This window comes from Bufo bufo, chromosome 6 (assembly GCF_905171765.1).
Source record: "Bufo bufo chromosome 6, aBufBuf1.1, whole genome shotgun sequence".
NCBI classification, from domain to species: Eukaryota; Metazoa; Chordata; class Amphibia; order Anura; family Bufonidae; genus Bufo; species Bufo bufo.
The window spans coordinates 437060840-437088397 of NC_053394.1; the positions used below are offsets into that span (position 1 = coordinate 437060840).

Below are 27558 nucleotides of genomic sequence, written 5' to 3' on the forward strand. Positions count from 1 at the left end.
ATGGCCATCATTACAGCTCCTGCACTGGTGATACACTGGTCCACTTCATCCCAGACTGGTGATAATCCTCTGAACACGACCCCGTCAGTGCGTCATGTCTGATAATTATAGTGCTCTACAGCGCCTCCTGCTGGTTGTGCCCTGTACATTGTAGTGCGGCCGCTTTAGTATATTGGGAGAAGCACTTGGAGTCATTAAAGGGAAGCAGCAAGGAAATCCCATGTCTGACATCAGCCGGATCCATGGGCAGTGTCAGTGGAGAGAGAAGCGGCAGCGATGATGCCTCACCGCTGCTCAGCCTGCAAGATGGAGAAACTGCACATGAACCCGATCTGACATCACCTGTGTTTTGTCACCAGATTGAAAACCCAAGGTATCTGCGGGACAAGCCCTTACCCCTGACACCGGTATGTGCATAATATAACTGATATCTGGAGAGCGGTGATGTCACCTCCTGTATATTATAACTGATATCTGGAGAGCGTGATGTCACCTCCTGTATAATATAACTGATATCTGTAGAGTGGTGATGTCACCTCCTGTATAATATAACTGATCTCTGGAGAGCGGTGATGTCACCTCCTGTATAATATAACTGATATCTGGAGAGCGGTGATGTCACCTCCTGTATATTATAACTGATATCTGGAGAGCGTGATGTCACCTCCTGTATAATATAACTGATATCTGTAGAGTGGTGATGTCACCTCCTGTATAATATAACTGATATCTGGAGAGCGGTGATGTCACCTCCTGTATAATATAACTGATATCTGGAGAGCGGTGATGTCACCTCCTGTATAATATAACATATCTGGAGAGCGGTGATGTCACCTCCTGTATAATATAACTGATATTCGGAGAGCGGTGATGTCACCTCCTGTATAATATAACTGATATCTGCAGAGGGGGGTTGTCACCTCTTGTATAATATAACTGATATCTGGAGAGCGGTGATGTCACCTCCTGTATAATATAACTGATATCTGGAGAGCGGTGATGTCACCTGTATAATATAACTGATCTCTGGAGGGCGGTGATGTCACCTCCTGTATAATATAACTGATATTCGGAGAGCGGTGATGTCACCTCCTGTATAATATAACTGATATCTGCAGAGGGGGGTTGTCACCTCTTGTATAATATAACTGATATCTGGAGAGCGGTGATGTCACCTCCTGTATAATATAACTGATATCTGGAGAGCGGTGATGTCACCTGTATAATATAACTGATCTCTGGAGGGCGGTGATGTCACCTCCTGTATAATATAACTGATATCTGGAGAGCGGTGATGTCACCTCCTGTATAATATAACTGATATCTGGAGAGCGGTGATGTCACCTCCTGTATATTATAACTGATATCTGGAGAGCGTGATGTCACCTCCTGTATAATATAACTGATATCTGTAGAGTGGTGATGTCACCTCCTGTATAATATAACTGATATCTGGAGAGCGGTGATGTCACCTCCTGTATAATATAACTGATATCTGGAGAGCGGTGATGTCACCTCCTGTATATTATAACTGATATCTGGAGAGCGTGATGTCACCTCCTGTATAATATAACTGATATCTGTAGAGTGGTGATGTCACCTCCTGTATAATATAACTGATATCTGGAGAGCGGTGATGTCACCTCCTGTATAATATAACTGATATCTGGAGAGCGGTGATGTCACCTGTATAATATAACTGATCTCTGGAGGGCGGTGATGTCACCTCCTGTATAATATAACTGATATCTGGAGAGCGGTGATGTCACCTCCTGTATAATATAACTGATATCTGGAGAGCGGTGATGTCACCTCCTGTATAATAGAACTGATATCTGGAGAGCGGTGATGTCACCTCCTGTATAATATAACTGATATCTGGAGAGCGGTGATGTCACCTCCTGTATAATATAACTGATATCTGGAGAGCGGTGATGTCACCTCCTGTATAATATAACTGATATCTGGAGAGCGGTGATGTCACCTCCTGTATAATATAACTGATATCTGGAGAGCGGTGATGTCACCTCCTGTATAATATAACTGATATCTGGAGGGCGGTGATGTCACCTCCTGTATAATATAACCGATTTCTGGAGAGCGGTGATGTCACCTCCTGTATAATATAACTGATATCTGGAGAGCGGTGATGTCACCTCCTGTATAATATAACTGATATCTGGAGAGCGGTGATGTCACTTCCTATATAATATAACTGATATCTGGAGAGCGGTGATGTCACCTCCTGTATAATATAACTGATATCTGGAGAGCGGTGATGTCACTTCCTGTATAATATAACTGATATCTGGAGAGCGGTGATGTCACCTCCTGTATAATATAACTGATATCTGGAGAGTGGTGATGCCACCTCCTGTATAATATAACTGATATCTGGAGAGCAGTGATGTCACCTCCTGTATAATATAACAGATATCTGGAGAGCGGTGATGTCACTTCCTATATAATATAACTGATATCTGGAGAGCGGTGATGTCACCTCCTGTATAATAGAACTGTTATCTGGAGAGCGGTGATGTCACCTCCTGTATAATATAACTGATATCTGGAGAGCGGTGATGTCACCTCCTGTATAATATAACTGATATCTGTAGAGCGGTGATGTCACCTCCTGTATAATATAACTGATATCTGGAGAGCGGTGATGTCACCTCCTGTATAATATAACTGATATCTGGAGAGCGGTGATGTCACCTCCTGTATAATATAACTGATATCTGGAGGGCGGTGATGTCACCTCCTGTATAATATAACCGATTTCTGGAGAGCGGTGATGTCACCTCCTGTATAATATAACTGATATCTGGAGAGCGGTGATGTCACCTCCTGTATAATATAACTGATATCTGGAGAGCGGTGATGTCACTTCCTATATAATATAACTGATATCTGGAGAGCGGTGATGTCACCTCCTGTATCATATAACTGATATCTGGAGAGCGGTGATGTCACCTCCTGTATAATATAACTGATATCTGGAGAGTGGTGATGCCACCTCCTGTATAATATAACTGATATCTGGAGAGCAGTGATGTCACCTCCTGTATAATATAACAGATATCTGGAGAGCGGTGATGTCACTTCCTATATAATATAACTGATCTCTGGAGAGCGGTGATGTCACCTCCTGTATAATAGAACTGTTATCTGGAGAGCGGTGATGTCACCTCCTGTATAATATAACTGATATCTGGAGAGCGGTGATGTCACCTCCTGTATAATATAACTGATATCTGTAGAGCGGTGATGTCACCTCCTGTATAATATAACTGATATCTGGAGAGCGGTGATGTCACCTCCTGTATAATATAACTGATATCTGGAGAGCGGTGATGTCACCTCCTGTATAATATAACTGATATCTGGAGAGCGGTGATGTCACCTCCTGTATAATATAACTGATCTCTGGAGGGCGGTGATGTCACTTCCTATATAATATAACTGATATCTGGAGAGTGGTGATGTCACTTCCTGTATAATAGAAGTGATATCTGGAGAGCGGTGATGTCACCTCCTGTATAATATAACTGATATCTGGAGAGTGGTGATGTCACTTCCTGTATAATAGAAGTGATATCTGGAGAGCGGTGATGTCACTTCCTATATTATATAACTGATCTCTGGAGCTCATTACAATTGACTTCTCTCTGCAGATCTCTCCGGACTCGCGCCTCGGCAGAAGTGCAGATTATAGGGATGAGCGTTCCCTCTTCCGGTTACATAAGAGCGAGGTCTGTTGTTTTCTCCTGTGTTTTCAGTTTTTTGGGGGCTTTTCATCGTGTTTTTCTGGTGACCTGCGCCCCCATATTATCCTGATTCCCTGACAGGCTGCACTGTTCTTCTGGGCCCTATCCATTCTATGATCTGAGGTGTTGTGAGGGGCCCCTCAGTCCGCCAGCACCCACTGCTGCTCTGAATGTACATTACCGGACTCTACCGGGTATTTAAAGGGCCGGACCTAAATTGAGTTTGCTGAAGCAAACTTCTGCAGCTTTGTAAAATGCTTGTTTGGTTTAGTTCCTCATCTTTTTCAATATCTCTGCTTGCTGTCAGGGATAGGGACGGTTTACATAGAGAGGCCAGAAATCTTGTTACAATGTATCAGTGCTCCTGTTCACTGCCAGCAAGCAGAGTGGTTAATGAGGTGTATATAAAGTAAAGAAAAGGTCAGGGCTTGTCATTTACAGGAGAGATTCGTTACAATGTTTCCTCCCTCATTCTGTAGTTGGACATGAAAATCAAAAGTCTGGAGGCGAAGTTTCATGAGGAGAAGCTGAAGATGCAGCAGAAGCATGACGGAGACGTCCAGAAGGTGGGTGTATCGTGCTGTTCAGAGGAGGAGACTGCGTCACAGTGTGACTGTGCCTGAGCTGTAGACCTCGTTACACTGTGACTGTACCTGAGCTGTAGACGGCATTACACTGTGACTGTACCTGAGCTGTAGACGGCATTACACTGTGACTGTACCTGAGCTGTAGACTTTGTTACACTGTGACTGTACCTAAGCTGTAGACGGCATTACACTGTGACTGTACCTGAGCTGTAGACGGCATTACACTGTGACTGTACCTGAGCTGTAGACAGCGTTACACTGTGACTGTACCTGAGCTGTAGACTTTGTTACACTGTGACTGTACCTGAGCTGTAGACTTTGTTACACTGCGACTGTACCTGAGCTGTAGACGGCGTTACACTGTGACTGTACCTGAGCTGTAGACAGCGTTACACTGTGACTGTACCTGAGCTGTAGACTTTGTTACACTGTGACTGTACCTGAGCTGTAGACTTTGTTACACTGTGACTGTACCTAAGCTGTAGACGGCGTTACACTGTGACTGTACCTGAGCTGTAGACGGCGTTACACTGTGACTGTACCTAAGCTGTAGACGGCGTTACACTGCGACTGTACCTGAGCTGTAGACGGCGTTACACTGTGACTGTACCTGAGCTGTAGACAGCGTTACACTGTGACTGTACCTGAGCTGTAGACTTTGTTACACTGTGACTGTACCTAAGCTGTAGACGGCGTTACACTGTGACTGTACCTAAGCTGTAGACGGCGTTACACTGTGACTGTACCTAAGCTGTAGACGTTGTCTCGTGTGCGTGTCATCTTCGTATTGCTTGATCGGATTCCTCCACCGCTGTTCGTGTCAGTCTCGGGTTGGGCCGGGGATGGTTCTTTCCCAGCTCTGACCCCGCATCTCCTGTCTCTTCTCATTCCTGGTAAACAATGAGAACCGATATTAATCCCCCCAATATCCCACAGGAACAGACATGGCTTCATACAGGCCTCATGTCACCGGCCTGATCAGCAGATGAGAATATGGGGAGGTGGACAGGGGGTGCAAGTGAGTCTACTGCAGACCCAGAATCACCGACCACCACCTGCAGAGTCAAGTAACTGAGGAGACTGAGGTGTCCGCTCAGATGACCTCCCAATCCCCCAAAATAATCACATCAATATGGCTGCCTGAGATAAATGATGTAGAACCACAGCAACGGAATGGAACTAGAGATGTGTCCATCCTGACTATCATACTGTATTATACTCCAGAGCTGCACTCACTATTCTGCTGGTGCAGTCACTGTGTACATACATTACTTATCCTGTACTGACCCTGAGTTACATCCTGTATTATACTCCAGAGCTGCACTCAGTATTCAGCTAGCTTTTAGACACTAACAGCTTAGCTGAGTTAATATATTACAGGGGTTGATATGTTTTAGTAGGTGGAGGTGTTAGGGGTGTAATGCTGGTTGAGGTGTTACGGGTATGAGCAATATAATTCTGGTTGGGGTGTTTGGGGTCTGAACAGTACAATGCTGGTCGGGGTGTGAGCAGTACAATGGTGTTCAGGGTGTGAGCAGTACAATGGTGTTCAGGGTGTGAGCAGTACAATGCTGTTCAGGGTGTGAGCAGTACAATGGTGTTCAGGGTGTGAGCAGTACAATGCTGTTCAGGGTGTGAGCAGTACAATGGTGTTCAGGGTGTGAGCAGTACAATGGTGTTCAGGGTGTGAGCAGTACAATGCTGTTCAGGGTGTGAGCAGTACAATGGTGTTCAGGGTGTGAGCAGTACAATGCTGTTCAGGGTGTGAGCAGTACAATGCTGTTCAGGGTGTGAGCAGTACAATGCTGTTCAGGGTGTGAGCAGTACAATGGTGTTCGGGGTGTGAGCAGTACAATGGTGTTCGGGGTGTGAGCAGTACAATGGTGTTCAGGGTGTGAGCAGTACAATGGTGTTCAGGGTGTGAGCAGTACAATGCTGTTCAGGGTGTGAGCAGTACAATGCTGTTCAGGGTGTGAGCAGTACAATGCTGTTCAGGGTGTGAGCAGTACAATGGTGTTCAGGGTGTGAGCAGTACAATGGTGTTCGGGGTGTGAGCAGTACAATGGTGTTCAGGGTGTGAGCAGTACAATGGTGTTCAGGGTGTGAGCAGTACAATGCTGTTCAGGGTGTGAGCAGTACAATGGTGTTCAGGGTGTGAGCAGTACAATGCTGTTCAGGGTGTGAGCAGTACAATGGTGTTCAGGGTGTGAGCAGTACAATGCTGTTCAGGGTGTGAGCAGTACAATGCTGTTCAGGGTGTGAGCAGTACAATGGTGTTCGGGGTGTGAGCAGTACAATGGTGTTCAGGGTGTGAGCAGTACAATGGTGTTCGGGTTGTGAGCAGTACAATGGTGTTCGGGGTGTGAGCAGTACAATGGTGTTCGGGGTGTGAGCAGTACAATGGTGTTCGGGGTGTGAGCAGTATAACGGTGTTCGGGGTGTGAGCAGTACAATGGTGTTCGGGTTGTGAGCAGTACAATGGTGTTCGGGGTGTGAGCAGTACAATGGTGTTTGGGTGTGAGCAGTACAATGCTGTTCAGGGTGTGAGCAGTACAATGGTGTTTGGGTGTGAGCAGTACAATGGTGTTCGGGGTGTGAGCAGTACAATGGTGTTCGGGGTGTGAGCAGTACAATGGTGTTCGGGGTGTGAGCAGTACAATGGTGTTCGGGGTGTGAGCAGTACAATGGTGTTCGGGGTGTGAGCAGTACAATGGTGTTCGGGGTGTGAGCAGTACAATGGTGTTCGGGTTGTGAGCAGTACAATGGTGTTCGGGGTGTGAGCAGTACAATGGTGTTTGGGTGTGAGCAGTACAATGCTGTTCAGGGTGTGAGCAGTACAATGGTGTTTGGGTGTGAGCAGTACAATGGTGTTCGGGGTGTGAGCAGTACAATGGTGTTCGGGGTGTGAGCAGTACAATGGTGTTCGGGGTGTGAGCAGTACAATGGTGTTCAGGGTGTGAGCAGTACAATGGTGTTCAGGGTGTGAGCAGTACAATGGTGTTCGGGGTGTGAGCAGTACAATGGTGTTCGGGGTGTGAGCAGTACAATGGTGTTCGGGTGTGAGCAGTACAATGGTGGTCGCTCCCGATGATGCCCCCTTTGGACGCTGCTTTGATTTATCTTTTAATTTCTCAGATTCTGGAAAGGAAGAACAATGAGATCGAAGAGATGAAGAGTTTATATCGAGTGAAGCAGAACGAGGCCGAGGAGACTGTCAGGAAGCTGGAGAAGAAAGGTGAGGGGAACGCCACGCTGCCCTGTAACTATAACTCCCATCATCCAGAAGAAGGCAGCGCCTGAAGTGCCACCATTACTGATCTGTGCTCTGTATGACTCCCCATCCACAGTTCAGACCCTGCTGCGGGAGTCTCAGCTCATCCGGGAGACCAAGGACGCCCAGATCCATGAGCTGAAGAAGCTGTGCGAGGAGAGCGCTGAGACGCTGAGGAACCAGTCGGAGAAAAAGGTGAGGTTCTGCAGCAGCTGAGGAGTGTATTAGGAGGTTCTGCAGCGGCTGAGGTGTGTATTAGGAGGTTCTGCAGCGGCTGAGGTGTGTATTAGGAGGTTCTGCAGTAGCTGAGGTGTGTATTAGGAGGTTCTGCAGTAGCTGAGGGGTGTATTAGGAGGTTCTGCAGTGGCTGAGGTGTGTATTAGGAGGTTCTGCAGCGGCTGAGGTGTGTATTAGGAGGTTCTGCAGCAGCTGAGGAGTGTATTAGGAGGTTCTGCAGCGGCTGAGGTGTGTATTAGGAGGTTCTGCAGCAGCTGAGGTGTGTATTAGGAGGTTCTGCAGCGGCTGAGGTGTGTATTAGGAGGTTCTGCAGGGGCTGAGGGGTGTATTAGGAGGTTCTGCAGCAGCTGAGGGGTGTATTAGGAGGTTCTGCAGCGGCTGAGGTGTGTATTAGGAGGTTCTGCAGCAGCTGAGGTGTGTATTAGGAGGTTCTGCAGCAGCTGAGGTGTGTATTAGGAGGTTCTGCAGCAGCTGAGGTGTGTATTAGGAGGTTCTGCAGTAGCTGAGGTGTGTATTAGGAGGTTCTGCAGCAGCTGAGGTGTGTATTAGGAGGTTGTGCAGCAGCTGAGGTGTATTAGGAGGTTCTGCAGCAGCTGAGGTGTGTATTAGTAGGTTCTGCAGCAGCTGAGGTGTGTATTACGAGGTTCTGCAGCAGCTGAGGTGTGTATTAGGAGGTTCTGCAGCAGCTGAGGAGTGTATTAGGAGGCTCTGCAGCAGCTGAGGTATGTATTAGGAGGTTCTGCAGCGGCTGAGGTGTGTATTAGGAGGTTCTGCAGCGGCTGAGGTGTGTATTAGGAGGTTCTGCAGCGGCTGAGGTGTGTATTAGGAGGTTCTGCAGCAGCTGAGGAGTGTATTAGGAGGTTCTGCAGGGGCTGAGGGGTGTATTAGGAGGTTCTGCAGCAGCTGAGGGGTGTATTAGGAGGTTCTGCAGTAGCTGAGGTATGTATTAGGAGGTTCTGCAGCAGCTGAGGTGTGTATTAGGAGGTTCTGCAGTAGCTGAGGTATGTATTAGGAGGTTCTGCAGCAGCTGAGGTGTGTATTAGGAGGTTCTGCAGCAGCTGAGGTGTGTATTAGGAGGTTCTGCAGCAGCTGAGGTGTGTATTAGGAGGTTCTGCAGCAGCTGAGGTATGTATTAGGAGGTTCTGCAGCAGCTGAGGTGTGTATTAGGAGGTTCTGCAGCAGCTGAGGGGTGTATTAGGAGGTTCTGCAGTAGCTGAGGTATGTATTAGGAGGTTCTGCAGTAGCTGAGGTGTGTATTAGGAGGTTCTGCAGCAGCTGAGGTATGTATTAGGAGGTTCTGCAGTAGCTGAGGTATGTATTAGGAGGTTCTGCAGCAGCTGAGGTGTGTATTAGGAGGTTCTGCAGTAGCTGAGGTATGTATTAGGAGGTTCTGCAGCAGCTGAGGTATGTATTAGGAGGTTCTGCAGTAGCTGAGGTATGTATTAGGAGGTTCTGCAGCAGCTGAGGTGTGTATTAGGAGGTTCTGCAGTAGCTGAGGTATGTATTAGGAGGTTCTGCAGCAGCTGAGGTGTGTATTAGGAGGTTCTGCAGCAGCTGAGGTGTGTATTAGGAGGTTCTGCAGCAGCTGAGGTGTGTATTAGGAGGTTCTGCAGCAGCTGAGGTATGTATTAGGAGGTTCTGCAGCAGCTGAGGTGTGTATTAGGAGGTTCTGCAGCAGCTGAGGGGTGTATTAGGAGGTTCTGCAGCAGCTGAGGTGTGTATTGGGAGGTTCTGCAGCAGCTGCGCTCACAGTCTGCTCCTCTCCCCGTACAGCTGCACAGCGCGGTGGCGGACATGGAGCAGGAGAAGTTTGAGCTCCAGAGGAGACACACGGAGAACATCCAGGAGCTGCTGGACGACACAAACACGCGACTCTTGAAGATGGAGACCGACTACATGGCGCAGACCAAGGCGACTGTAAGTGCCCCCCGCAGCAGGTTGCTTGTCTCACCTCTAGGGGGAGCAGTGGGCCCCGGCGTCCCCCGCAGCAGGCTGCTTGTCTCACCTCTAGGTGGAGCAGTGGGCCCCGGCGTCCCCCGCAGCAGGCTGCTTGTCTCACCTCTAGGTGGAGCAGTGGGCCCTGGCGTCCCCCGCAGCAGGCTGCTTGTCTCACCTCTAGGGGAGCAGTGGGCCCCGGCATCCCCCGCAGCAGGCTGCTTGTCTCACCTCTAGGGGAGCAGTGGGCCCTGGTGTCCCCCGCAGCAGGCTGCTTGTCTCACCTCTAGGGGGAGCAGTGGGCCCCGGCGTCCCCCGCAGCAGGCTGCTTGTCTCACCTCTAGGAGGAGCAGTGGGCCCCGGCGCCCCCCACAGCAGGCTGCTTGTCTCACCTCTAGGGGGAGCAGTGGGCCCCGGCGTCCCCCGCAGCAGGCTGCTTGTCTCACCTCTAGGGGGAGCAGTGGGCCCCGGCGTCCCCCGCAGCAGGCTGCTTGTCTCACCTCTAGGAGGAGCAGTGGGCCCCGGCGCCCCCCACAGCAGGCTGCTTGTCTCACCTCTAGGGGAGCAGTGGGCCCCGGCGTCCCCCGCAGCAGGCTGCTTGTCTCACCTCTAGGGGGAGCAGTGGGCCCCGGCGTCCCCCGCAGCAGGCTGCTTGTCTCACCTCTAGGGGGAGCAGTGGGCCCTGGCGTCCCCCGCAGCAGGCTGCTTGTCTCACCTCTAGGAGGAGCAGTGGGCCCTGGCGTCCCCCGCAGCAGGCTGCTTGTCTCACCTCTAGGTGGAGCAGTGGGCCCCGGCGTCCCCCGCAGCAGGCTGCTTGTCTCACCTCTAGGTGGAGCAGTGGGCCCTGGCGTCCCCCGCAGCAGGCAGCTTGTCTCACCTCTAGGGGAGCAGTGGGCCCCGGCGTCCTCCGCAGCAGGCTGCTTGTCTCACCTCTAGGGGGAGCAGTGGGCCCCGGCGTCCCCCGCAGCAGGCTGCTTGTCTTGCCTCTAGGGGGAGCAGTGGGCCCCCGCGTCCCCTGCAGCAGGCTGCTTGTCTTGCCTCTAGGGGGAGCAGTGGGCCCCCGCGTCCCCTGCAGCAGGCTGCTTGTCTCACCTCTAGGAGGAGCAGGGGGCCCCGGCGTCCCCCGCAGCAGGCTGCTTGTCTCACCTCTAGGTGGAGCAGTGGGCCCTGGCGTCCCCCGCAGCAGGCTGCTTGTCTCACCTCTAGGGGGAGCAGTGGGCCCTGGCGTCCCCCGCAGCAGGCTGCTTGTCTCACCTCTAGGAGGAGCAGTGGGCCCCGGCGTCCCCCGCAGCAGGCTGCTTGTCTCACCTCTAGGAGGAGCAGGGGGCCCCGGCGTCCCCCGCAGCAGGCTGCTTGTCTCACCTCTAGGAGGAGCAGTGGGCCCCGGCGTCCCCCGCAGCAGGCTGCTTGTCTCACCTCTAGTCTCGTCCTTATCTAATGACTTCTTTCATGAAAACTGCACTTCAGGCTCAGATAAGACTTTTTGTGAATGGAATGCTAGGCTGTGGTAAAGACTGACACACGTTAAGCCTGAGACATATGCTATGGTAGTCTTGCCTTTTTAAGCATAAATCTGAACCAAGATCTGGATGAGATTCATCTCTGTGTCCAGCCAGAGTCTCCTGGTTCATGAACAGAATGCTAGGACTGACACACAGGCACAGCAGCCCGGACCATGTAATTGCTGAGTTGTCGCTCTGTTCCTGTGTCTACAGAATTTGGGCAGACACATTTGGAGGGCACATGTGACGAGTCATGTGACCTCCCCCCACCCGCTGGGTGACCCGACATGGATGCAGCATTGTCTGGAGGGCTCTTGGTCCTGGGCTCATCCCTGTCTCTTCCCACAATCCCCTGCTGTGGTCTGGGAGGGGCATACATAGCTCTGTTCATCCTGATCTACCTGATTATGACTAGAATGCCAGAGCTGCAGTGAAGACTGACACAAGCCGAGTGTAAGGAGGGAGCAGGGAAATAATATTATGCGTATATGTCATTCAGGGGTGTGAGGAGCGGGTGGTGATGTCTGTGGTCACCCAGGACCTTCTGCAAGTGGCGCACCAGTAACACCTCATCCACCCATGAGCTGTTGTCCCCTGTGACCAGCGCTGCTCCTGTGGCTGACTCCTCATTGTAGCCCTCCTATCCTGTGTATGAACCAGGAGGCACAGGATGAGCTGTTGTCCCCTGTGATCAGCGCTGCACCTGTGGCTCACTCCTCATTGTAGCCCTCCTATCCTGTGTATGAACTAGGAGGCACAGGATGAGCTGTTGTCCCCTGTGACCAGCGCTGCACCTCTGTCTGGGGTACTCTTCATGGTACCTGTAATTGTGAACCAGGAGGCACAGGATGAGCCGTTGTCCCCTGTGATCAGCGCTGCTCCTGTGGCTGACTCCTCATTGTAGCCTTCCTATCCTGTGTATGAACCAGGAGGCACAGGATGAGCTGTTGTCCCCTGTGACCAGCGCTGCTCCTGTGGCTGACTCCTCATTGTAGCCCTCCTATCCTGTGTACGAACCAGGAGGCACAGGATGAGCCGTTGTCCCCTGTGATCAGCGCTGCTCCTGTGGCTGACTCCTCATTGTAGCCCTCCTATCCTGTGTATGAACTAGGAGGCACAGGATGAGCCGTTGTCCCCTGTGATCAGCGCTGCTCCTGTGGCTGACTCCTCATTGTAGCCCTCCTATCCTGTGTATGAACCAGGAGGCACAGGATGAGCCGTTGTCCCCTGTGATCAGCGCTGCACCTGTGGCTCACTCCATATTGTAGCCCTCCTATCCTGTGTATGAACCAGGAGGCACAGGATGAGCCGTTGTCCCCTGTGATCAGCGCTGCTCCTGTGGCTGACTCCTCATTGTAGCCGTCCTATCCTGTGTATGAACCAGGAGGCGCAGGATTAGCCGCTGTGCCGTGTGATTAGCGCTGCTCCTGTGGCTGACCCCTTATTGTAGCTGTCCTATCCTGTGTATGAACCAGGAGGCACAGGATGAGCTGTTGTTCCCTGTGATCAGCGCTGCTCCTCTGTCTGGGGTACTCTTCATGGTACCTGTAATTGTGAACCAGGAGGCACAGGATGAGCCGTTGTCCCCTGTGATCAGCGCTGCACCCGTGGCTGACTCCTCATTGTAGCCTTCCTATCCTGTGTATGAACCAGGAGGCACAGGATGAGCTGTTGTCCCCCGTGATTAGCGCTGCTCCTGTGGCTCACTCCATATTGTAGCCTTCCTATCCTGTGTATGAACCAGGAGGCGCAGGATGAGCCGTTGTCCCCTGTGATCAGCGCTGCACCTGTGGCTGACTCCTCATTGTAGCCTTCCTATCCTGTGTATGAACCAGGAGGCGCAGGATGAGCCGTTGTCCCCTGTGACCAGCGCTGCTCCTGTGGCTGACTCCTCATTGTAGCCGTCCTATCCTGTGTATGAACCAGGAGGCACAGGATGAGCCGCTGTCCCCTGTGATCAGTGCTGCTCCTTTGTCTGGGCCACTCTTCATGGTACCTGTATTTGTAAACCAGGAGGCACAGGATGAGCCGTTGTCCCCCGTGATCAGTGCTGCTCCTTTGTCTGGGCCACTCTTCATGGTACCTGTATTTGTGAACCAGGAGGCACAGGATGAGCCGTTGTCCCCTGTGATCAACGCTGATCCTGTGGCTGACTCCTCATTGTAGCCTTCCTATCCTGTGTATGAACCAGGAAGCACAGGATGAGCCATTGTCCACTGGGATGAGTGCTGCTCCTTTGTCTGGGCCACTCTTCATGGTACCTGTATTTGTGAACCAGGAGGCACAGGATGAGCCGTTGTCCCCTGTGATCAACGCTGATCCTGTGGCTGACTCCTCATTGTAGCCTTCCTATCCTGTGTATGAACCAGGAAGCACAGGATGAGCCATTGTCCACTGGGATGAGTGCTGCTCCTTTGTCTGGGCCACTCTTCATGGTACCTGTATTTGTGAACCAGGAGGCACAGGATGAGCCGTTGTCCCCTGTGATCAACGCTGATCCTGTGGCTGACTCCCCATTGTAGCCCTTCTATCCTGTGTATGAACCAGGAAGCACAGGATGAGCCATTGTCCACTGGGATGAGTGCTGCTCCTTTGTCTGGGCCACTCTTCATGGTACCTGTATTTGTGAACCAGGAGGCGCAGGATGAGCTGTTGTCCCCTGTGATGAGCATTGCTCCTGTGGCTTGGTCACTGTACCTGTTATGTGAACTAGGGGGCTCAGGCTGAGCTCTGCTTGACACTTGGGGCCTTTGGGGGGCGTACAGATGATACCAGTGAAGCAGCCATTATACCGGAGGGATGATGGGAGTGATGCACGGTCTGCTCCAGGGTTCCCTGACTTCTCTGGCGATATCTCCTCCCCAGGCACAGACGGTGAAGGAGCTGGACGCTCGAGTGCAGCAGCTGACTGTGGAGGCTGAGAGTAGTAGTCTGCAGCGCCAGAAGTTATCACAGGAGAAGGCTGAGGTGGAGGCGTCGTACCAGGCGGCTCGCAGCGAGCTCCAGCAGCTGAGCGCACGGTGTGTATGTGGCGGCTCACTGTGTAGATGGAGCAGAGCTGAGTTCGTCATTTGACTGGGTTTTTCTGCAGTCCTATGTAAATCCTCTCGGCTCTGCTTCATCTGACGGGTTCTTGTATTGTCAGACTGACGGCTCTGCAGAACGAGCGCGATCGCCTGAGCCAAGACTACGACAAACAGCTGCAGCAACTGCACGGCAAGCACGAGTCCGACGTGCACTACATCACCCAGCAGAACGCGCTGTCTGCAGCCCAGGTGCGTACGGGGGAGGCTGTGGGTAGGTGAGGGGCGGAGTCTTAGTAGTCACCCACCTCTGCTCTCGTCCCCCCCCAGGCCTCCGCGCTGATAGAAGAGCTGGAACAGTCCTTGTCCCGGACCAAGCAGCAAGGGCAGGAGCGGGAGCACCAACTGCAGCAGGAGATGCGGGTACGTCCTCCACCAGGGCCAACCCCGGACTACTACTCCCATCGTCCCCTTAATGTCTGCCATCTGATCTCTTACAGGAACGGGAAAGCAGATTTCAAAAGGAAAAGCTGCAAACAGAGCGTCAGTGGGAGAGGAAGGTGAGAGGCGGGATGATGGGAGTAGTACTACCGCAGTGCAGCACCACTGGTGACCGGCAGGGGGCGTCAGCTTATTGCAGCTCATCATATAAATGATCGAAAGATGGGGGGAGTAAGTGCAGCACCCCAGAGTCAGACCCCCTCAGGATGTGACACCTGACGGAGGCGGCGCGCTCGTAAACCGCCATATTATGTGCAGCCACTATTCTGCTTCTATATCATGTCTTATACTCCAGTCACATCCAAAGCTGCTGTCAGTATTCTGCAGTTACATCACATCTTATGCTCCAGTCACATCCAGAGCTGTATTCAGTATTCTGCAGTTACATCACATCTTATTCTCCAGTCACACTCAGAGCTGCAGTCAGTATTCTGCAGTTACATTACATATTATGCTCCAGTCACATCCAGAGCTGTATTCAGTATTCTGCAGTTACATCACATCTTATACTCCAGTCACATCCAGAGCTGTATTCTGTATTTTGCAGTTACATCACATCTTATTCTCCAGTCACACCCAGAGCTGTATTCAGTATTCTGCAGTTACATCACATCTTATACTCCAGTCACACCCAGAGCTGTATTCAGTATTCTGCAGTTACATCACATCTTATACTCCAGTCACATCCAGAGCTGTATTCAGTATTCTGCAGTTACATCACATCTTATTCTCCAGTCACACCCAGAGCTGTATTCAGTATTCTGCAGTTACATCACATCTTATTCTCCAGTCACGCTCAGAGCTGTATTCAGTATTCTGCAGTTACATCACATCTTATTCTCCAGTCACACCCAGAGCTGTATTCAGTATTCTGCAGTTACATCACATGTTATACTCCAGTCACATCCAGAGCTGTATTCAGTATTCTGCAGTTACATCACATCTTATTCTCCAGTCACACTCAGAGTTGCAGTCAGTATTCTGCAGTTACATCGCATCTTATACTCCAGTCACACCCAGAGCTGTATTCAGTATTCTGCAGTTACATCACATGTTATACTCCAGTCACATCCAGAGCTGTATTCAGTATTCTGCAGTTACATCACATCTTATTCTCCAGTCACACTCAGAGCTGTATTCAGTATTCTGCAGTTACATCACATCTTATACTCCAGTCACATCCAGAGATGTATTCAGTATTCTGCAGTTACATCACATCTTATTCTCCAGTCACACCCAGAGCTGTATTCAGTATTCTGCAGTTACATCACATCTTATTCTCCAGTCACGCTCAGAGCTGTATTCAGTATTCTGCAGTTACATCACATCTTATTCTCCAGTCACACCCAGAGCTGTATTCAGTATTCTGCAGTTACATCACATGTTATACTCCAGTCACATCCAGAGCTGTATTCAGTATTCTGCAGTTACATCACATCTTATTCTCCAGTCACACTCAGAGTTGCAGTCAGTATTCTGCAGTTACATCGCATCTTATTCTCCAGTCACATCCAGAGCTGTATTCAGTATTCTGCAGTTACATCACATCTTATTCTCCAGTCACACCCAGAGCTGTATTCAGTATTCTGCAGTTACATCACATCTTATTCTCCAGTCACGCTCAGAGCTGTATTCAGTATTCTGCAGTTACATCACATGTTATACTCCAGTCACATCCAGAGATGTATTCTGTATTCTGCAGTTACATCACATCTTATTCTCCAGTCACACCCAGAGCTGTATTCAGTATTCTGCAGTTACATCACATCTTATTCTCCAGTCACATCCAGAGCTGTATTCAGTATTCTGCAGTTACATCACATCTTATTCTCCAGTCACATCCAGAGCTGTATTCAGTATTCTGCAGTTACATCACATCTTATTCTCCAGTCACGCTCAGAGCTGTATTCAGTATTCTGCAGTTACATCACATCTTATACTCCAGTCACATCCAGAGATGTATTCAGTATTCTGCAGTTACATCACATCTTATTCTCCAGTCACACCCAGAGCTGTATTCAGTATTCTGCAGTTACATCACATCTTATTCTCCAGTCACGCTCAGAGCTGTATTCAGTATTCTGCAGTTACATCACATGTTATACTCCAGTCACATCCAGAGCTGTATTCAGTATTCTGCAGTTACATCACATCTTATTCTCCAGTCACACTCAGAGTTGCAGTCAGTATTCTGCAGTTACATCGCATCTTATTCTCCAGTCACATCCAGAGCTGTATTCAGTATTCTGCAGTTACATCACATCTTATTCTCCAGTCACACCCAGAGCTGTATTCAGTATTCTGCAGTTACATCACATCTTATTCTCCAGTCACGCTCAGAGCTGTATTCAGTATTCTGCAGTTACATCACATCTTATTCTCCAGTCACACTCAGAGCTGTATTCAGTATTCTGCAGTTACATCACATGTTATACTCCAGTCACATCCAGAGATGTATTCTGTATTCTGCAGTTACATCACATCTTATTCTCCAGTCACACCCAGAGCTGTATTCAGTATTCTGCAGTTACATCACATCTTATTCTCCAGTCACATCCAGAGCTGTATTCAGTATTCTGCAGTTACATCACATCTTATTCTCCAGTCACGCTCAGAGCTGTATTCAGTATTCTGCAGTTACATCACATGTTATACTCCAGTCACATCCAGAGCTGTATTCAGTATTCTGCAGTTACATCACATCTTATTCTCCAGTCACACCCAGAGCTGCAGTCAGTATTCTGCAGTTACATCGCATCTTATACTCCAGTCACACCCAGAGCTGCAGTCAGTATTCTGCAGTTACATCACATCTTATTCTCCAGTCACACCCAGAGCTGCAGTCAGTATTCTGCAGTTACATCGCATCTTATACTCCAGTCACATCCAGAGCTGCAGTCAGTATTGTTTAGTGACATTACATCTTATTCTCCAGTCACATCCAGAGCTGCAGTCAGTATAGTTGTAGGAGATGAGAGTTCACCGGCAGGATCCCCTCCCCCGCTGACTTCCTTTCCTTCTTTCTGCAGGTTCACGATCTTCAGAAGAAGCTGGAAGAAGAACGGGAAAGCAGTGCCAAGAAAATCGCCAAAATGGCCGACCTATTAAAGTGAGTCCAGAGCCTGTGTGTGCCCCTCCGCTCCTCCTGATGGGGGCGGGAGTGCTCCCTACCATCCCCGACCGCCACTAGAGGGGTCATCACCAGTGCAAAGCCCACTGCCGCCCCCTGCCTGTCAGAACCCCAGTGGGCACCCGGCTCCTTCCACTATGTAACAGTCTGTGACCTCCACAGGATCAGCACACTCCTCTCCTGAAATCCTCTGTGCTGCTGGGAGGACCCTGATCCCTCCACTATGTAACAGTCAGTGACCTCCACAAGATCAGCACACTCCTCTCCTGAAATCCTCTGTGCTGCTGGGAGGACCCTGCTCCTTCCACTATGTAACTCTCATCCTGTGACCTCCACAAGATCAGCACACTCCTCTCCTGAAATCCTCTGTGCTGCTGGGAGGACCCTGCTCCCTCCACTATGTAACTATCAGCCTGTGACCTCCACAAGATCAGCACACTCCTCTCCTGAAATCCTCTGTGCTGCTGGGAGGACCCTGCTCCTTCCACTATGTAACAGTCTGTGACCTCCACAGGATCAGCACACTCCTCTCCTGAAATCCTCTGTGCTGCTGGGAGGACCCTGATCCCTCCACTATGTAACAGTCAGTGACCTCCACAAGATCAGCACACTCCTCTCCTGAAATCCTCTGTGCTGCTGGGAGGACCCTGCTCCTTCCACTATGTAACAGTCTGTGACCTCCACCGGATCAGCGCACTCCTCTCCTGAAATCCTCTGTGCTGCTGGGAGGACCCTGCTCCTTCCACTATGTAACAGTCTGTGACCTCCACCGGATCAGCACACTGCTCTCCTGAAATCCTCTGTGCTGCTGGGAGGACCCTGCTTCTTCCACTATGTAACTCTCATCCTGTGACCTCCACAAGATCAGCACACTCCTCTCCTGAAATCCTCTGTGCTGCTGGGAGGACCCTGCTCCTTCCACTATGTAAGAGTCTGTGACCTCCACAGGATCAGCACACTCCTCTCCTGAAATCCTCTGTGCTGCTGGGAGGACCCGGCTCCTTCCACTATGTAACAGTCTGTGACCTCCACCAGATCAGCGCACTCCTCTCCTGAAATCCTCTGTGCTGCTGGGAGGACCCTGCTCCTTCCACTATGTAACAGTCTGTGACCTCCACCAGATCAGCGCACTCCTCTCCTGAAATCCTCTGTGCTGCTGGGAGGACCCGGCTCCTTCCACTTTGTAACAGTCTGTGACCTCCACAGGATCAGCACACTGCTCTCCTGAAATCCTCTGTGCTGCTGGGAGGACCCGGCTCCTTCCACTATGTAACACTCATCCTGTGATCTCCACAAGATCAGCACACTCCTCTCCTGAAATCCTCTGTGCTGCTGGGAGGACCCGGCTCCTTCCACGATGTAACAGTCTGTGACCTCCACCAGATCAGCGCACTCCTCTCCTGAAATCCTCTGTGCTGCTGGGAGGACCCTGCTCCTTCCACTTTGTAACAGTCTGTGACCTCCACAGGATGAGCACACTCCTCTCCTGAAATCCTCTGTGCTGCTGGGAGGACCCGGCTCCTTCCACTATGTAACAGTCTGTGACCTCCACAGGATCAGCACACTCCTCTCCTGAAATCCTCTGTGCTGCTGGGAGGACCCGGCTCCTTCCACTATGTAACAGTCAGTGACCTCCACCAGATCAGCGCACTTCTCTCCTGAAATCCTCTGTGCTGCTGGGAGGACCCTGCTCCTTCCACTATGTAACAGTCTGTGACCTCCACAGGATCAGCATACTCCTCTCCTGAAATCCTCTGTGCTGCTGGGAGGACCCTGCTCCTTCCACTATGTAACTCTCATCCTGTGACCTCCACAAGATCAGCACACTCCTCTCCTGAAATCCTCTGTGCTGCTGGGAGGACCCTGCTCCTTCCACTATGTAACTCTCAGCCTGTGACCCCCACAAGATCTGCACACTCCTCTCCTGAAATCCTCTGTGCTGCTGGGAGGACCCTGCTCCTTCCACTATATAACTCTCATCCTGTGACCTCCACAAGATCAGCACACTCCTCTCCTGAAATCCTCTGTGCTGCTGGGAAGACTTTGCTCCTTCCACTATGTAACTCTCATCCTGTGACCTCTACAAGATCAGCACACTCCTCTCCTGAAATCCTCTGTGCTGCTGGGAGGACCCTGCTCCTTCCACTATGTAACAGTCTGTGACCTCCACAGGATCAGCATACTCCTCTCCTGAAATCCTCTGTGCTGCTGGGAGGACCCTGTTCCTTCCACTATGTAACAGTCTGTGACCTCCACAAGATCAGCACACTCCGCTCCTGAAATTCTCTGTGCTGCTGGGAGGACCCTGCTCCTTCCACTATGTAACTCTCAGCCTATAACCTCCCACATGATCAGCACACTCCTCTCCTGAAATCCTCTGTGCTGCTGGGAGGACCCTGCTCCCTCCACTATGTAACTATCAGCCTGTGACCTCCACAAGATCAGCACACTCCTCTCCTGAAATCCTCTGTGCTGCTGGGAGGACCCTGCTCCTTCCACTATGTAACTCTCAGCCTGTGACCTCCACAAGATCAGCACACTCCTCTCTGAAATCCTCTGTGCTGCTGGGAGGACCCTGCTCCTACCACTATGTAACTCTCAGCCTGTGACCTCCACAAGATCAGCACACTCCTCTCCTGAAATCCTCTGTGCTGCTGGGAGGATCCTGCTCCTTCCACTATGTAACTCTCAGCCTGTGATCTCCACAGGATCAGCACACTCCTCTCCTGAAATCCTCTGTACTGCTGGGAGGATCCTGCTCCTTCCACTATGTAACTCTCAGCCTGTGATCTCCACAAGATCAGCACACTCCTCTCCTGAAATCCTCTGTGCTGCTGGGAGGATCCTGCTCCTTCCACTATGTAACTCTCAGCCTGTGATCTCCACAGGATCAGCACACTCCTCTCCTGAAATCCTCTGTACTGCTGGGAGGATCCTGCTCCTTCCACTATGTAACTCTCATCCTGTGACCTCCACAAGATCAGCACACTCCTCTCCTGAAATCCTCTGTGCTGCTGGGAGGACCCTGCTTCTTCCACTATGTAACTCTCATCCTGTGACCTCCACCAGATCAGCACACTCCTCTCCTGAAATCCTCTGTGCTGCTGGGAGGACCCTGCTCCTTCCACTATGTAACAGTCTGTGACCTCCACAGGATCAGCATACTCCTCTCCTGAAATCCTCTGTGCTGCTGGGAGGACCCTGTTCCTTCCACTATGTAACAGTCTGTGACCTCCACAAGATCAGCACACTCCGCTCCTGAAATTCTCTGTGCTGCTGGGAGGACCCTGCTCCTTCCACTATGTAACTCTCAGCCTATAACCTCCCACATGATCAGCACACTCCTCTCCTGAAATCCTCTGTGCTGCTGGGAGGACCCTGCTCCCTCCACTATGTAACTATCAGCCTGTGACCTCCACAAGATCAGCACACTCCTCTCCTGAAATCCTCTGTGCTGCTGGGAGGACCCTGCTCCTTCCACTATGTAACTCTCAGCCTGTGACCTCCACAAGATCAGCACACTCCTCTCTGAAATCCTCTGTGCTGCTGGGAGGACCCTGCTCCTACCACTATGTAACTCTCAGCCTGTGACCTCCACAAGATCAGCACACTCCTCTCCTGAAATCCTCTGTGCTGCTGGGAGGATCCTGCTCCTTCCACTATGTAACTCTCAGCCTGTGATCTCCACAGGATCAGCACACTCCTCTCCTGAAATCCTCTGTACTGCTGGGAGGATCCTGCTCCTTCCACTATGTAACTCTCATCCTGTGACCTCCACAAGATCAGCACACTCCTCTCCTGAAATCCTCTGTGCTGCTGGGAGGACCCTGCTTCTTCCACTATGTAACTCTCATCCTGTGACCTCCACCAGATCAGCACACTCCTCTCCTGAAATCCTCTGTGCTGCTGGGAGGACCCTGCTCCTTCCACTATGTAACAGTCTGCGACCTCCACAAGATCAGCACACTCCTCTCCTGAAATCCTCTGTGCTGCTGGGTGGACCCTGCTCCTTCTACTATGTAACTCTCAGCCTATGACCTCCACAAGATCAGCACACTCCTCTCCTGAAATCATCTGTGCTGCTGGGAGGACTCTGCTCCCTCCACTATGTAACTCTCATCCTGTGACCTCCATAAGATCAGCACACTCCTCTCCTGAAATCCTCTGTGCTGCTGGGTGGACCCTGCTCCTTCTACTATGTAACTCTCAGCCTATGACCTCCACAAGATCAGCACACTCCTGAAATCCTCTGTGCTGCTGGGAGTGTATCCTCTGTGCTGCTGGGAGATCTCTAGAGCAGGCTGAGAATGCTGGGAGATTTCAGCTCTGAGGCCGTAGTCAGTTTTTGCCGCTCTCTCTTGCAGGGAGCGGGAGGAGCAGCTGAGCCGGATGACGGAGATGCAGCGACTCCAGGCCGAGGCCACCGAGGAGTTTAAGCGTCAGGTGGAGCGGAACACGGAGAAGGTGTACGGCGGGATGAAGGAGCAGGTAAAGCGGTGCAGGGCGGAGTGTCAGCTCTTGTGGCGGGCGGGGGGAGGGGATTTGTCATAGACTCCTCAGTCTGATCAGTCATGTGACATCAGTGTGGGCGGGGCCTTACTGGTGACATCACTGAGGAGAGGTTCCGTCACCCTGGTGACCAGCAGCAGCATGGAGTGGACCATCTCCTACCCCAACGTGAGTGGCGCTCTGCTGCCATCTCTGCTCTCACCTGACTGGTTCTGTCCCCACTGCTGCCGCTCAGGACTGGGAGAGATGGCAGCCATACTGGGCGCTGCTGGGTGTGTCCCCGATCCCCTGTGAGTAACGAGACGCCCTTTTTTTTCTGTCCCCAAAGATGGAGAAGGTGGAAGCCGACCTGAACCGATCCAAGAGTCTCCGCGAGAAGCAGAGCCAGGAGTTCAGCCGCCAGCTGCAGGAGGTGACCCGGGGATACGAGCAGCAGGTCAGCACCGCCCCTTTAAGGGGGACTCCGACCAGTCCGTCATATACTCACATCCAGAGCTGAATTCACACTTCCGCTGCTTTCCTGTTACCAGTGAGGCTTGACCTAAGCTCACTGATCAGACCTGGGGGCGCAGCTCTGGATGTGACTGGAGTAGAACCCCTGGGACAAAGGTTCAAGAGAGAAAGTAGATGTGACATCACCAGCAGCTTTACACCTGTCCCCACAGAGAATTATCCTGCAGATTATTACACCACTGATGTCTCCAGATCTTCAGAACATCGCTCTGTCCTCTCCACCTCCTGACAGATACATAGTGATATATCCTGCAGATTATTACACCACTGACCTCTAGAGATCTGCAGAACATCGCTCTGTCCTCTCTAGCTCCTGACAGATACATAGTCATATATCCTGCAGATTATTACACCACTGACCTCTAGAGATCTGCAGAACATCGCTCTGTCCTCTCTAGCTCCTGACAGATACATAGTGATATATCCTGCAGATTATTACACCACTGACCTCTAGAGATCTGCAGAACATCGCTCTGTCCTCTCCACCTCCTGACAGACACATAGTGATATATCCTGCAGATTATTACACCTCTGACCTCTAGAGATCTGCAGAACATCGCTCTGTCCTCTCCACCTCCTGACAGATACATTGTGATATATCCTGCAGATTATTACACCACTGACCTCTCTAGAGATCTGCAGAACATCGCTCTGTCCTCTCTAGCTCCTGACAGATACATAGTCATATATCCTGCAGATTATTACACCACTGACCTCTAGAGATCTGCAGAACATCGCTCTGTCCTCTCTAGCTCCTGACAGATACATAGTGATATATCCTGCAGATTATTACACCACTGACCTCTAGAGATCTGCAGAACATCGCTCTGTCCTCTCCACCTCCTGACAGATACATAGTGATATATTCTGCAGATTATTACACCTCTGACCTCTAGAGATCTGCAGAACATCGCTCTGTCCTCTCTACCTCCTGACAGATACATAGTGATATATTCTGCAGATTATTACACCTCTGACCTCTAGAGATCTGCAGAACATCGCTCTGTTTTCTCCACCTCCTGACAGATACATAGTGATATATTCTGCAGAGTATTACACCACTGACCTCTAGAGATCTGCAGAACATCGCTCTGTCCTCTCCACCTCCTGACAGATATATAGTAATATATCCTGCAGAGTATTACACCACTGACCTCTCTAGAGATCTGCAGAACATCGCTCTGTCCTCTCTACCTCCTGACAGATACATTGTGATATATACTGCAGATTATTACACCTCTGACCTCTAGAGATCTGCAGAACATCGCTCTGTCCTCTCTACCTCCTGACAGATACATAGTGATATATCCTGCAGAGTATTACACCTCTGACGTCTCCAGATCTGAAGAACATCGCTCTGTCCTCTCTACCTCCTGACAGATATATAGTGATATACCCTGCAGATTATTACACCACTGACCTCTAGAGATCTGCAGAACATCACTCTGTCCTCTCTACCTCTTGACAGATACATAGTGATATATCCTGCAGATTATTACACCACTGACCTCTAGAGATCTGCAGAACATCGCTCTGTCCTCTCCACCTCCTGACAGACACATAGTGATATATCCTGCAGATTATTACACCTCTGACCTCTAGAGATCTGCAGAGTATCGCTCTGTTCTCTCTACCTCCTGACAGATACATAGTGATATATCCTGCAGAGTATTACACCACTGACCTCTAGAGATCTGCAGAACATCGCTCTGTCCTCCTCTCCACCTCCTGACAGATACATAGTGATATATCCTGCAGAGTATTACACCTCTGACCTCTAGAGATCTGAAGAACATCGCTCTGTCCTCTCTACCTCTTGACAGATACATAGTGATATATCCTGCAGATTATTACATCTCTGACCTCTAGAGATCTGCAGAACATCGCTCTGTCCTCTCCACCTCCTGACAAACACATAGTGATATATCCCGCAGAGTATTACACCACTGACCTCTAGAGATCTGCAGAACATCGCTCTGTCCTCTCTACCTCCTGACAGATACATAGTGATATATTCTGCAGATTATTACACCACTGACCTCTAGAGATCTGCAGAACATCGCTCTGTCCTCTCTACCACCTGACAGATACATAGTGATATATCCTGCAGATTATTACACCACTGACCTCTAGAGATCTGCAGAACATCGCTCTGTCCTCTCTACCTCCTGATAGATACATAGTGATATATCCTGCAGATTATTACACCTCTGACCTCTAGAGATCTGCAGAACATCGCAATGTCCTCTCTACCTCCTGACAGATACATAGTGATATATTCTGCAGAGTATTACACCACTGACCTCTAGAGATCTGCAGAACATCGCTCTGTCCTCCTCTCCACCTCCTGACAGATACATAGTGATATATCCTGCAGAGTATTACACCACTGACGTCTCCAGATCTGCAGAACATCGCTCTGTCCTCCTCTCCACCTCCTGACAGATACATAGTGATATATCCTGCAGAGTATTACACCTCTGACCTCTAGAGATCTGCAGAACATCGCTCTGTCATCTCTACCTCCTGACAGATACATAGTGATATATCCTGCAGAGTATTACACCTCTGACCTCTAGAGATCTGCAGAACATCGCTCTGTCCTCTCTACCTCCTGACAGATACGTAGTGATATATCCTGCAGATTATTACACCTCTGACGTCTAGAGATCTGCAGAACATCGCTCTGTCCTCACTACCTCCTGACAGATACATAGTGATATATCCTGCAGAGTTTTACACCACTGACCTCTCTAGAGATCTGCAGAACATCGCTCTGTCCTCTCCACCTCCTGACAGATACATAGTGATATATCCTGCAGAGTATTACACCACTGACCTCTCTAGAGATCTGCAGATCATCGCTCTGTCCTCTCCACCTCCTGACAGACACATAGTGATATATCCTGCAGAGTATTACACCACTGACCTCTAGAGATCTGCAGAACATCGCTCTGTCCTCTCCACCTCCTGACAGATACATAGTGATATATCCTGCAGAGTATTACACCACTGACCTCTAGAGATCTGCAGAACATCGCTCTGTCCTCTCCACCTCCTGACAGATACATAGTGATATATCCTGCAGAGTATTACACCACTGACGTCTCCAGATCTGCAGAACATCGCTCTGTCCTCTCTACCTCCTGACAGATACATAGTGATATATGCTGCAGATTATTACACCACTGACCTCTAGAGATCTGCAGAACATCGCTCTGTCCTCTCCACCTCCTGACAGATACATAGTGATATATCCTGCAGAGTATTACACCACTGACCTCTAGAGATCTGCAGAACATCGCTCTGTCCTCTCTACCTCCTGATAGATACATAGTGATATATCCTGCAGATTATTACACCTCTGACCTCTAGAGATCTGCAGAACATCGCAATGTCCTCTCTACCTCCTGACAGATACATAGTGATATATCCTGCAGATTATTACACCTCTGACCTCTAGAGATCTGCAGAACATCGCTCTGTCCTCTCTACCACCTGACAGATACATAGTGATATATCCTGCAGATTATTACACCACTGACCTCTAGAGATCTGCAGAACATCGCTCTGTCCTCTCTACCTCCTGATAGATACATAGTGATATATCCTGCAGATTATTACACCTCTGACCTCTAGAGATCTGCAGAACATCGCAATGTCCTCTCTACCTCCTGACAGATACATAGTGATATATTCTGCAGAGTATTACACCACTGACCTCTAGAGATCTGCAGAACATCGCTCTGTCCTCCTCTCCACCTCCTGACAGATACATAGTGATATATCCTGCAGAGTATTACACCACTGACGTCTCCAGATCTGCAGAACATCGCTCTGTCCTCCTCTCCACCTCCTGACAGATACATAGTGATATATCCTGCAGAGTATTACACCTCTGACCTCTAGAGATCTGCAGAACATCGCTCTGTCATCTCTACCTCCTGACAGATACATAGTGATATATCCTGCAGAGTATTACACCTCTGACCTCTAGAGATCTGCAGAACATCGCTCTGTCCTCTCTACCTCCTGACAGATACGTAGTGATATATCCTGCAGATTATTACACCTCTGACGTCTAGAGATCTGCAGAACATCGCTCTGTCCTCACTACCTCCTGACAGATACATAGTGATATATCCTGCAGAGTATTACACCACTGACCTCTCTAGAGATCTGCAGAACATCGCTCTGTCCTCTCCACCTCCTGACAGATACATAGTGATATATCCTGCAGAGTATTACACCACTGACCTCTCTAGAGATCTGCAGATCATCGCTCTGTCCTCTCCACCTCCTGACAGACACATAGTGATATATCCTGCAGAGTATTACACCACTGACCTCTAGAGATCTGCAGAACATCGCTCTGTCCTCTCCACCTCCTGACAGATACATAGTGATATATCCTGCAGAGTATTACACCACTGACCTCTAGAGATCTGCAGAACATCGCTCTGTCCTCTCCACCTCCTGACAGATACATAGTGATATATCCTGCAGAGTATTACACCACTGACGTCTCCAGATCTGCAGAACATCGCTCTGTCCTCTCTACCTCCTGACAGATACATAGTGAT

At 50.2% G+C, this 27558-nt stretch overlaps 1 protein-coding gene across 2 annotated transcripts in view; it reads left to right on the plus strand.

The window, feature by feature from the left end:
* The window catches only part of CEP112 (centrosomal protein 112), a 122634-nt gene that overhangs the window by 21839 nt on the left and 73237 nt on the right, over nucleotides 1-27558 (plus strand). For both annotated transcript variants that reach the window (XM_040435906.1, XM_040435907.1), the window contains exons 7-19: nucleotides 360-407; nucleotides 3675-3752; nucleotides 4247-4333; nucleotides 7490-7589; nucleotides 7702-7820; nucleotides 9636-9779; nucleotides 14165-14319; nucleotides 14445-14574; nucleotides 14653-14745; nucleotides 14823-14882; nucleotides 17853-17932; nucleotides 22318-22441; nucleotides 22791-22898. In XM_040435906.1, the coding sequence (XP_040291840.1) occupies nucleotides 360-407; nucleotides 3675-3752; nucleotides 4247-4333; nucleotides 7490-7589; nucleotides 7702-7820; nucleotides 9636-9779; nucleotides 14165-14319; nucleotides 14445-14574; nucleotides 14653-14745; nucleotides 14823-14882; nucleotides 17853-17932; nucleotides 22318-22441; nucleotides 22791-22898 (1326 nt within the window). The remainder of the gene's footprint in view (nucleotides 1-359; nucleotides 408-3674; nucleotides 3753-4246; nucleotides 4334-7489; nucleotides 7590-7701; nucleotides 7821-9635; nucleotides 9780-14164; nucleotides 14320-14444; nucleotides 14575-14652; nucleotides 14746-14822; nucleotides 14883-17852; nucleotides 17933-22317; nucleotides 22442-22790; nucleotides 22899-27558) is intronic.